We start from the raw sequence: 12,633 nt of genomic DNA on the forward strand, positions 1-12,633 counted from the left end.
GGTTATGTTGTAACATTTTAGCCGCATTATGTCCACTATTGGGCATAGGCTCGCCTATAGATAAAAACACCCTTTGAATCTTAAAAAGTATAAATTGTTACACTGTCGCATGACTCGAAATCTAGATCAATCCTAATTTGTAAAAACAAAATTGGAGGAATTTTGCAGAGAATGATATAATATATTACATAAATTACAAACATATTTGACAAATAGATTGAAATATTTAAAATACAAGATCATTGTGTGGTGACAACGAGGAATGCGGGTAAAGGAAGACCAGTGATCTTGGCGATTTGGGTGATGCCTGTGTCTTGATGTGATGATAATGAAAGCCAAGAGTAGAGCAACCAGGCCGTATCAACTGCGGTTTAGTTAGATATCATAATACGCGTAATATTTACCGAGTTAAATATTTTTGAATAAAATTAAACCGTCCATATATTACCAAAATGATAGTTTTTACAAATAGTTTTCGTTCAAAAACACGACAGCTATTCGATGCATAAATTGGCGCGAAAATTTTCCCGCGCTTTTGTTGGAATGTCAACGACTTTTTTATTGCCCGAATAGCTGGCCAACGTTTGAAGTAAATCGTGTGTGTTGATTACGGCCTTTTGGCTGCAACTTCATTATGACAAAATTAATTTTGCGTTATTTACTATTACATATTTTTTTTATGGCCCCCGTTATTGGGGACCTCTCGTTCCCCTATCTTGTGTGGTACAGGGACTTTTGATTTTTTATTAATATATTCACACACTTCTATTTATTTTCATTCTCTTCTTTTATATTTCTTATTAACTCTCTTTCTTCTTCGTTCTTTATACAGTTTTCCCAGTCTTTCACTTCCATTCCGTTATCCTTACATCTATTCTCAGCCACTACATGCTAATTATTGTTTCCAATTTTATTTTATTTATTATTTATTACAATTTTGCACCATTTTATTTATTATCCATTTTTATTTCACAAATTTATTAATTCTTTTACTATTTTGGTGTTTTCTTTACATGAACATATTATTATATATTGTAATTTTTAAGAACTTTTTTGTTTGAAATATACGTACAGAACTCGACAATAAATATTGCCTTTGGAAAGAGACAATCGGCTAATTTCGTCTTCGTAGAGCGTTATCTCTGTCGCACGAAATACAAACAGTCCGGTATCTATTAGGAGCTGTTACAACAAGTACTCGTATCATTTGCTTCTTTTGATAATTATATTTATTTTTTGTATAAAATACACCAACTTTTCTATAAGTGGTGTAAGTGATACTATAGTTAATTATTAAAATAGAAGTATATACGCGTTAATAGTTAAAGTATTATTATTTGAGTGTTAATAACTCTTTTTAATATAATATATGTCTAGAGTTCACTTAAGAACACTATGTTACTGGCCACTACGACCTTTATACTTTGTTTAAAATAATAACGCGATCTTAACTATTCCATCGGTCTACCTAGTGAGAAGCCAATAGAGAAACCACCCACGGCCACTTTAGACGAAATACTCTTTAATGGAATCAGGCGTTACTTCGCGGAAGTCCATCCTAAGTAAGAAAAGGACCAATATTTACAGCATCTTCAGAGGTGAAACACGTGTTGAGTGATTTGGTGGTAGCGGTTGTGTGATGCATTGTTTGCTACATATGCATTTATCAGCGGGCTGGCGGGCGGTGCATTTTATTGCACGACTACCACTGCATGTGCGGAAGTGGCTAAATATTGGTCCTTTTCTTACGAAATACTCTCTCCTCATTTCTGACTCAATTTCGCACCGAAACTTCTAGCACAGCCTCTCCATTCCTCTCTAGGTAACCTTGAACCTTCACATGACGCCCATCGTGAGCGACCACATCTCGGGTCCGTAAATCAACAGGCAAATATTTTATTATAAAATTACTCACTTTAATCTTAAAATAAAAGCTGCAGATTAAAAAAGTTATTCCTACACATAAATACAATCCATGCCCGACTACCCCACAATAAATTGAACCATAACAATACACACAAATGTTTTCGCGTACCGAAAACGATTTAGGTACGAGAAATTGGTACGGCGCTTCATTATTTTGAAAGATTGGATGCGCTCGCGTGAGCTATATACGCTTTCAACATTTGTTTTAACACTTAAAAGTGTTATATCTGTTCGGCAGAGATAAATACGCAACGATACTGATGACACATGCATTGTTTTGCATTGCCAAACTGTTGTGAGTCATTTCAACGTATGTCTTAATGCTATGTATGCATATGTTGGTTTTATATCTATAGCTGTACGTGTATATCTAGGTAGGAAGTTTGATGAAATTAAAAATATATATACTATATATTCAAAACATCTCGTGTTAACATTTTGATTTTATAGACATTCCACAATTAAGTTATTGTAATAATTATACATATATACAGGGTGTTATATAAATAAGTGTATATATACAGGTGGATATAGTCTATATAAATATTTTTCTATGGATTTTTTAATTAAGATTACAATACATTCTTTCTTATCATCTTTAAAATAGGAATAAAGCCCACAATAGTATTAAAGTGTTTTAATTTCTAATCAAAAACATTACAAAAAATGTCTTAATAAATTTTATTCACTTCATTGGGTCTTTACAAATGGAACTTGCTATTAAAAACAATTCAAATTATTTCGAAAAGTAGTTTGTCTTCTTTTCTTTCTTTTGTCGTATATAACAACAAGATATACCCATTATATATATATATATATATATATATATATATATATATATATATATATATATATATATACATATATATATATATATATATAAAATATATATATAAGTAATGTCACTAGTTAAATTCACACGACTACATTTATAATAAGTTTTTATTTCTAATCAACAATATATTCACCTTCGTTATCAACAACCTTTTGCCATCTAGTATACAAATCAATGCCGGAGCGGTTACAAATCAATCGGTTTTTCTGTAAAAAATATCGACATAAACGACATTACTTTCCGGTCCTCCTAATACATATACAAATATAGTTAATACGTGGAATGTTAGCAATGAATGAGTGACGTAAAATCTTTTGCTTTCGGATAGATTTCTTTGAAGTCTTTCTCTTACTCCTTTGATCGCTTGTTCAAACAGACAGATCGACAGACAAATCTTTTTCAGTCATAAACAGAGGAGGTTTCATTGTACCTATCAATAGCCCGATATACAAACATTTGACTTTTTCATTTGACGATACCAAGCGTATGGAGAATTTTCAAAATTCTCTTTATCACCTCACTACATTTTTATATCACAAAGTATTTTATAATACACTGGCGCAAAAAAAATAAAAGGCAACGAACAATTGCCTCGATGTGACAGATTCCAAATTCAAAAGTAATATTTTGTTTATTTTTAATTATACAGCATTTATGGTCAGACGAAGTACTATATCTAATATATAAAATTTCCATGTCACAATGTTAGTTACCGTACTCCTCCGAAACGGCTTGACCGATTTTCACCAAATTTTAAATGCGTGTTCAGTAGGTCTGAGAATCGGCTACTATCTATTTTCCATACCCCTAAGTAATAAGAGTGGTCCACCCCTAAATTTTTTATTTTTTTTTCTAAAAATATTTTGTTTTATTTTTTACGATACAGCATACAAAAATAGATACTCGTACAAACCTAAATTTTCACCCCTCTACGATCAACCCTTATTTTTTAATTGCTAATTAAAAACTTTATTTTTTTTGCAAAGCAACGTTTCCGGGATCAACTAGTAGTTTTATATAACTACATTTTTTTTAAACTACACACTTGAATATTTATTATTAAACAATCTTTTATTATCTCTATATCACACTGACTGGTACAGAAGAATAATGCATTAAGTGTAAAATAGAAAATAAATAAATAGTTTAATGATATGAAACAGACGAAATAGTTCCTTAGCAGCATCAGGCCTTTCGAATGGATGATACTCACTACCATATTCGCGAACTGCATCGCGCTGGCGGTCTACACACCCTATCCAAGTGGAGACTCCAATTACACCAATTCAGTGCTGGTGAGTAATTTTTAATTTCTTTCTAAAGTTTGAACGATTGGTGAAAGAATAAAACCTTCTATATGGACAAAAGATGCCTTGCCCACTGGGAGACGGTCAGGATTATGTTGGATTACCACCCACTAAAACTCCTCTGGTGGTTGTCTTCTACCTTTGAAGGGGCCACCCCTACAGAACTCGCAGCTGTTCCTTTGCCAGGACACATTCTGGGAGGAATCTGTGCATTCCTCGACATCATATGTCTCAGCAAAACAAGACCATTTCACGTTGCGTACCTTCTCGGCATTGAATGGACTATGAAGGCATCCACCCTCAACTCCCACTCGATGCCCTGACCCCCCCCCCCTCTGATGCCTGCCCCTGACTGTTGTAAGAAGCGACTAAAAAGTCACCTCTTACAACAATTAGGGGATTCCCTAGACCTATTCTAGTGAATCCAGGCTAGAAAGATCTAAAGAATGGAAAAACTGGGCTTACTATAACTTCGTAGTCTTCAAGTTAAGAGTGAATAGGTTTCTTCTAAACAAGCATGAACCATCGTAGATCGTCATAGCTCAACATCAGGCGAAACAGAGGTCAAATACTTCATCTATAAAAGATATCTAGATTTCTCCAATTGATATAGTTAATTGACTTTATTTTTCAATTTGTATCATCGATAATAAAAACGCAGCGAAAAATAAAGTATCAAAACACAGTAATCTTCTTCATAAGGTCTCTCAACTACGGCGACTTTTACTAAAAGCACGACAGCGTCGCTACTAGCCCTTGTTAGTCGTATTTACAACGCTCTACTGTAGATATATCAATGCGCTACTGCATCGCGAAAGAATCGCGATAGTATCACGTTTGCATCGCGATTAAATCGTGCGCGAGGGTACATAGCTAACGACAGTATCGGGGCTGACGCGCGACGGCATCACCACTGTATTGCTACAAAAAGTCACCGTGGGCGAAAGGTATATCACAGTACTTTTATAATGTGTTCTGATTGTGTGTTTTTTAACAAGAAATTCTCACCTATAAGACAGTAATTTATGACTTTATATTTATGTCCTGTTTTTTAATTATGTATTTAAATTATCATCAGTCCTAGAAACTTCTGGACCTTCACCATAGGCCTATTGTAATATATTTGAAATTAACAATATTTATAATCACATTTGCATAAATTTTTTATTGAATATTTTTGATTTACAAATTATTTTCCCTAAACCCTGACAAGAAAAGTGAAATTAAATCATTTATACATAATACGTTACATATGTGCGCGTATTACAGATGTGCTCGTACAACGCGATTTCCTATAACGCGGAACCAATTTAAATAATATTATTATTTTAATTAAATACATTATTAATTAGTCTTTTCTCGGCTTACCGGAAAATTTTTTACTTCGTTTTCCTATCTTCTTTTTAAATGAATTTTCTATTTCTCTTTCAGGAAAAGATCGAATATATATTCTTAGTGATATTCACGGGGGAGTGCGTGATGAAGATCATAGCGTATGGATTTGTGATGCACCCTGGATCCTATCTCCGCAATGGATGGAATCTACTCGACTTTACAATTGTCGTTATAGGGTAGGTAGACATTAGCATCTATTTTACACATATTTGATAACAGAGATTGGTTATATGATGGCATAAAACCTTTATACACCAATACCTCGCTTTGCGTCGTTTCGTTTTGCGTTTTTTTCGAAGTTGCGTCGCTGCTTAATTAGTACCAATTTTCACTGTGCGTCGTTAGACTTTCAAGGTGGCGTTGTTTTAGGTTCGAGACTTTAACGTTTTTTATAATTTTTTTTCCAAAAGATGGCAACACTTTTGTTTCTAATTGCGCCATGCCATCAAAACTTGGGGATTCCCTTTCTAATTAAAAATCAACGCAATTTTAATACAATTTTATTTTCACTTTGAAGTTCAGTTTCAATTACGTAGAGTGTTGTAGTGTAATGTGCCGTGCTTTTTTTAAAAGAGAATAATAAATTTATACAAATTTTTTCGTGTTATTTCTGGTTACAAAAAGGTAAATATTTTCCAATTTATTTATTGGCAGAGTTATATTATTTTTGTTTTTTTTTTATGTTTACTTTGTTCAATTTTCTTTTTAAAAAGTAGTAATTTCGTGACCCTGGAACCTATCTTCGATCTTTACATGGTTTGCTATAGAAAATTTTAATTCACTTTGCGGCGTTTCAATTTGCGTCGTGTTTTTTTGGAACGTAACCACGACGCGAAGTGAGGTATTGGTGTATTTGTAAATATAGCTTATCTTTTGGTTATTAACATATATTGGTATATCTTACCTAAAAATCCATTGTTTCAGATATAATAAAACCGTCATAATAAAATAGATAGAAAAATCATTTTTAAAATTCGAATAACTAAATTTTAATTTTAATTATTGTTGACTATTTGTATCTGCACAATTTATAATGCTAAAAGTTATTGGCCAGTTGCAATCCAACAGAAAAAAATGCGTTTTTAAAAAGTCAGATTACTACGTAGTAAAATTAATTATTGTTTACTGCATCTATAGGTTCGATCACTGAAAAATTCTCGTTATATAGGTTCGAGTCAGTTTAATAAAATTCAATGAAGCTAATGCAGCCTTTGACCATCTTGTTAATATACAGGATGTTCCGGTATATGTAAAAAAAGACCTTAAGGTAGTAAGTATATAATCAGCTGAGAGCAAAAATTTTTAAAGCCTTCACTTATTTTCAAACATCCTGTATTTATTCTCTCTGAAATATATTACCTTTATTTATTTTTTGTTTTAAAATGATACAGGCCAATAACTTCTAGCAGTACAAAGTCTGCAAGTGTAATAAACAGTAATTAGTTTTAATATTTAGTAATAAGAATTTTGCAAATGCTTTTACTTGATATTATCATTACTTTATTTATTATAACTGAAAGTTTTGATTTCTGAATAGAGTGTACCGTATATTCTTCGCGGGCTGGCTGGCGGTGCACTTTGTTGCACGACTACCACTGCATGTGCGAAAGTGGCTAAATATTGATCCTTTTTTTACGTAAGCGACCACGACTGGGATCCATATGTCATCACCGGCAACACGCATTGATTAAAGACCTTCATTTAGAATGCCTGTATTTTGGACAAGATGTTTCGAATCTTCAAATGACATTTGCACAAACAACCTGAATCTATTGTTTTTTAAACGGTTTTATTTAGTTCGACCCATACGGAATTTATTTGTTTATTTATTTGGGTCAAAATAAGAAATTGAAATTTAAGCACCTTTCCGTTGTCAGATTGATCTGAAATTTGGTACACACATTTAATTTAGATGACAATACAATATAATAAAATTATTATAAATCTAAGATGGCCGCCGATACAAAATGGCGGATTACATTTTTTCCTTAACACCCTCAATATGGGTATCAAATGAAAGGGCTACACTAGTAAAACACGATGATTATGTCAAAATTTAAAATTCAAGATGGACGCCGTTCCAATATGGCGGACTAGGTACATATTTTTCCACAACCACCACAATATAGGTTTCAAAAAACCGTTTAACTTAAAAGTTTTTTAAATGTATTTATTATGTTTGTGTTTAGGGTCATAAACATTCATAGATATCTAGACTTGTCAATAAACTTTGTAAGTGATAGTATTTAATAGTTAATTTCATGTTTAAAATGAAATTTAATTACATATTTCTTTTTTGTAGAATGGTGAGCACCGTGCTGTCGAGTATATTCAAAGATGCGTTCGACGTGAAGGCGCTTCGAGCGTTCAGAGTGCTAAGACCGCTCCGTCTTGTCTCTGGAGTACCGAGTATGTTTATTCTCTTATCTTAATTTCTATCATAAACTTGACTTTTATCAAGTTACTATTCAAATAATATCTTAACCTTTCAATGTTTTATATCGTGGGAAACATAAACGAGATTGTAGTGGTGTAGTAAATGTATTCCTTTGTGAAGAAAATAATAAATATATAAACGAATATTGAAATTACAAGAAACCTTGGCATTGATGACGCTTGTTTTCATTTCATTAAGGCTATATCTGATAGTACATATGTTTAAATCTGTGTTAAACTTTATTAAAATATGTGTTGTTGTGCAGTTTCTTCCTACTTCTTTTGACTTTGACAAATTGCGAAGCAGAGTAGCGTCAAAAATAAAGTAGAATTAAAAATAAATAGATTATAAGTTGACGATAAATAAGAGTTCTATTCAAAATTCCATGTTAATGCGTGGAATTAAATGTTGATGCTCACTAAGGAAGCTAATTATTGTCGCGCATTTATAAACTATATTATTAAAGGGCAACTGTTGAGTTTCTCGCCGGCTTCAGCGGAACTGCCTTCGGAGGCTATAGCTTCCTATAGGGATAACAATGCAGATATTTTATGTCGATTGACCTTTCGAAAGTGTCTATAATAGCCTGTGTAATAAAGATGCACACATCTAGTTCAACAAAAACGCACTGAATTTTAAAGCACAAAAGCGCTGCATCGGTTTTCAAATGGTTAAAGTGATTTCTAATTCTTTTTTTTTTAATGGCCCCCGCTATTGGGGGCCTCTCGTACCCCTATCTTGTGTGGGATAGGGACTTTATGGGCAAATTTATTTATTCACATTATTATTTATTTACATTCTTTCCTTTCATACTTCACATATTCTTTCAGTCTATTCTTTCATGCCACAATTCTGCTGTCTTTCCCTTTTGCTCTGTGACCTTTCATTCATCCCTCGTTACACATTACATTTCATATCTTTATTTCTATTTGTTTACATTATTATCACATTTTCTATATCACATTTTGTATTTTACATTTTATTACATTTATTTCTTATTATCTATTGATTTTTAATTCTTACATCAACTTCCAGGTTTGCAGATCGTGCTGAATTCCATCCTAAAGGCAATGGTGCCTTTACTCCACATCGCGTTGCTGGTGATCTTCGTTATTATCATTTACGCCATCATAGGCCTAGAGCTGTTCTCTGGAAAGATGCATAAATCTTGTTACAACAGACTGACTGGTAATATATATTTCCTACTAAATCGATTACTTCACATTATCTCTGTATTATCCACACCTTTTTAAAATTCTTACCCCCCCCCCCTTCATCTTAATTTCAGCAAATGGACGCCCACTACAGGACAGGCCCATCCCAAAGATCAACATGATGATCACAAGTCCTGCACTGCCTTCATCCAGCGACTTCCATCGAACTAACTTAACTACGTCTTAATTATGTCTTAACTTTGTCTAAACTATGTCTTAAACTATGTCTTTAACTATGTCTTAACTATGTCTTAAACTATGTCTTAACTATCTTTTAACTATGTCTTAACTATGTTTTAACTATGTCTTAACTATGTCTTAACTATGTCTTAACTATGTCTTAACTATGTCTTAACTACGTCTTAACTGTGTCTTAAACATGTCTTAACTATGTCTTAACTATGTCTTAACTATGTCTTAACTATGTCTTAACTATGTCTTAAACTATGTCTTAAACTATGTCTTACACTATGTTTTAACTATGTCTTAACTATGTCTTAAACTATGTCTTAACTATGTTTTAACTATGTCTTAACTATGTCTTAACTACGTCTTAAACTATGTCTTACACTATGTTTTAACTATGTCTTAAACTATGTCTTAAACTATGTCTTACACTATGTTTTAACTATGTCTTAACTATGTCTTAAACTATGTCTTAACTATAAAAAACTATAAAAAATCATACATAGTAAGTTTCAAATGTTATGTCACCAATAAATGACACATGACAGAAACTTTATTTATATGTATATGTAACTTTATTGTACTTTTAGGTTTATTTAAAAAATGTCTTAGTTCAAAATATAAAAGTAGATATCTCCAAAATGTTTTTGAATATACAAATCTAGAAAATAATTTTCTTTCACTAAAATAAATTTTAGGTTTACTTAAAAAAGGTCTTAGTCCAAAATATAAATGTACATATCTCCATAATATTTTTGAAAATATGAATCTAGTAAATAATTTTCTTACACCAAAATATTGATATTTTTCTTTTCCAGATGAAATAATGGAGTCGCCACATCCGTGCGACAACGACAACGGCTTCAACTGCTCCAGTATCGGAGACGAGATGGAGTGTCGCGAGGGATGGATCGGTCCAAACTTCGGCATCACCAACTTTGATAACTTTGGCCTCTCCATGCTGACCGTGTTCCAGTGCATCACCCTCGAAGGATGGACAGACGTCATGTATAATGTAAGCTCTAAGTATATTTTTTTTACATTTTATTATACACGATAGATAATTAAGAAAAGGACTAATATTAGCCACTTCCCCAAATGCAGTGGTAGTCGTGCAACAAAGTGCACCGCCCGCCAGCCCGCTAATAAATACGCATGCGGCTCTGAGAGACTCTGTATTTGGCATTAATCGGCGTAACATAACTCCTGAAGATGTCCCGTAGAGGGATGAAACACGTGTTGAGTGATTTAACGGTAGTAGTTGTGTAATTCGCATTGTTTACCGCATGCGCATTTATCAGCGGGTGGTGCACTTCGTCGCACGACTACCACTGCATGTGCAGAAGTGGTTATAAATAGAATATATATATATATTCTATTTATAACATAACATAATGTAACTAAGCAAATAAAAAAATTGTGATATTCCAAAAACATAACACAGTATTGTTTCTTTAAAACAAAATATGTATACAAAAGTATGACTAACTTTATTATATCTAAAGCAACATATAATAATATTAGATGGACCGGAAAGTAATGTCGCTTTCTTAAGTTAAATTCTCACGACTATATTGTAACAAGTTTTTATTTCTATTCAACAATATATTCGCCTTCGTTATCAACACCCTTTTGCCATCTAGTAAACAAATCAATGCCGGAGCGGTAAAAAATCAATCGGTTTTTATGTAAAATATGTCGACAGACACGACATTACTTTCCGATCTCCCTAATATATATATATATATATATATATATAGATACACCCAAAACTTTTATATATATATATATATATATATATATATATATATATATATATATATAAAAGTTTTGGGTGTATCTTGTTGTTTTATGTATCAAAAGAAAGAGGAGAAGACAAACTACTTTTCAAAATAATTTGAATTGTTTTTAAGAGCAAGTTTTTTTTTGTAAAGACGCTATATATTTATATATATTCTGTAATTAAATGTCTTTATATTACATTACAGATTCAAGATGCGATGGGAAACACATGGGAGTGGGTATATTTTATATCCATGGTGATTCTTGGTGCATTTTTCGTTATGAACTTGATTCTCGGTGTATTATCAGGGTAAGTCATAACTTGTAATTCATCTTCTTGATTACAACTGGCTGAAAGGGCCGATGTTAGTTCATTAAAAAAAATATAAATGACAATTCTTATTTTAAATTAGTTTGAACGAAAACTAGTTATAAATATAACAGTCAGTTTATTGTAGATTATCGCTCAAGCTTTGCAAGATATAAAATCTATTTCTTAGACCTCTCTTGGCGAATAAGCTGTCTGAATGACTGTAAACATCTGACGTCATTAAAAAAACAACTGAATATCGCGAGGGTCATCAGATGGTGATAGAGGCAGTTTCGAGTTAGGCTCCGAAAGAATCCATGCTCACCAGAATACTAGCTCAGACATACGGAGTCCCAAAACAGAATCTAATCAAGCTAAACACGCTAGCATGTAATATAAATACTGTTCTGCATAACATTTTTTTTTAAAAAGAAGTCTCCTGACAATAAAACTTGTCTAAATAGGTTTTTGTTTTTTGTAAACTACATTGTATAATATATCTCTAATATTATAATAAATATAGTATATACTTTCAATATAACACAGCTACGGAATATCTCCTTGTGTTCTAATAACAGCATAAAAAATCTCTATTCTTAATTACGTCAATTCGTTGTAATTTACACGCATTTAATTTTTTGTACATCTTCTAGAAATCTTTACATTTACACAAGTTTACAGGTTATATAGAAAATAATTAGTATATTTATTTGTTCTTTGATAATAAAAATGAAAGACAATTTTGATATATGTTATGTATTTTAAACATAATATATACAATGAATTGGTTATATAAGAATGACAGCGAATATCCGACTGTCAAGCTGTCGTTCCAAATTTAAATTTAAAATCAATGAAGTGTAAAAAATAAAAACTATTGACTGTCGTGGTGGCCAGTATTTTCCCCCAAGCAATTGACAACCCAAACTGCAGGCAACTGACCAAAACCCTCTAGTAAATAATAAAGAACTGACACAAAAACTATATTGGAACATTCAATACACGATCTATAGCATCTGAAACATAAAAAACTGTACATAGAAGTCATGTATTCGATAGAAAAATGAAAATCGACATTCTTGGCTTAGCCGAAGTCAGACGAATGGATTGTAACATCGAAGAACATGAATATTTTATCTTTTTTTAAAAAAGAGAGACAGCAGGGAAAAATGGACCAAGCTAGCCAAAAACAGAGAAAAGTGGAACAAACTGGAGGAGATCTATACCCAAATTGGGGTTTC

General features: G+C 32.2%; 1 protein-coding gene across 1 annotated transcript in view; it reads left to right on the forward strand.

The window, feature by feature from the left end:
* Positions 1-12,633, forward strand: part of LOC137925186 (muscle calcium channel subunit alpha-1-like) — a 76,948-nt gene that overhangs the window by 11,160 nt on the left and 53,155 nt on the right. The window contains exons 2-7 of the mRNA XM_068768583.1: positions 3,951-4,056; positions 5,500-5,639; positions 7,766-7,872; positions 8,936-9,088; positions 10,119-10,315; positions 11,289-11,392. Coding sequence (XP_068624684.1) covers positions 3,951-4,056; positions 5,500-5,639; positions 7,766-7,872; positions 8,936-9,088; positions 10,119-10,315; positions 11,289-11,392 — 807 coding nt within the window. The remainder of the gene's footprint in view (positions 1-3,950; positions 4,057-5,499; positions 5,640-7,765; positions 7,873-8,935; positions 9,089-10,118; positions 10,316-11,288; positions 11,393-12,633) is intronic.

Source organism: Battus philenor, unplaced genomic scaffold, assembly GCF_028537555.1.
Source record: "Battus philenor isolate CCGP_79_NKW_IND1 unplaced genomic scaffold, ilBatPhil1.0.hap1 SCAF_26, whole genome shotgun sequence".
Lineage (NCBI taxonomy): Eukaryota > Metazoa > Arthropoda > Insecta > Lepidoptera > Papilionidae > Battus > Battus philenor.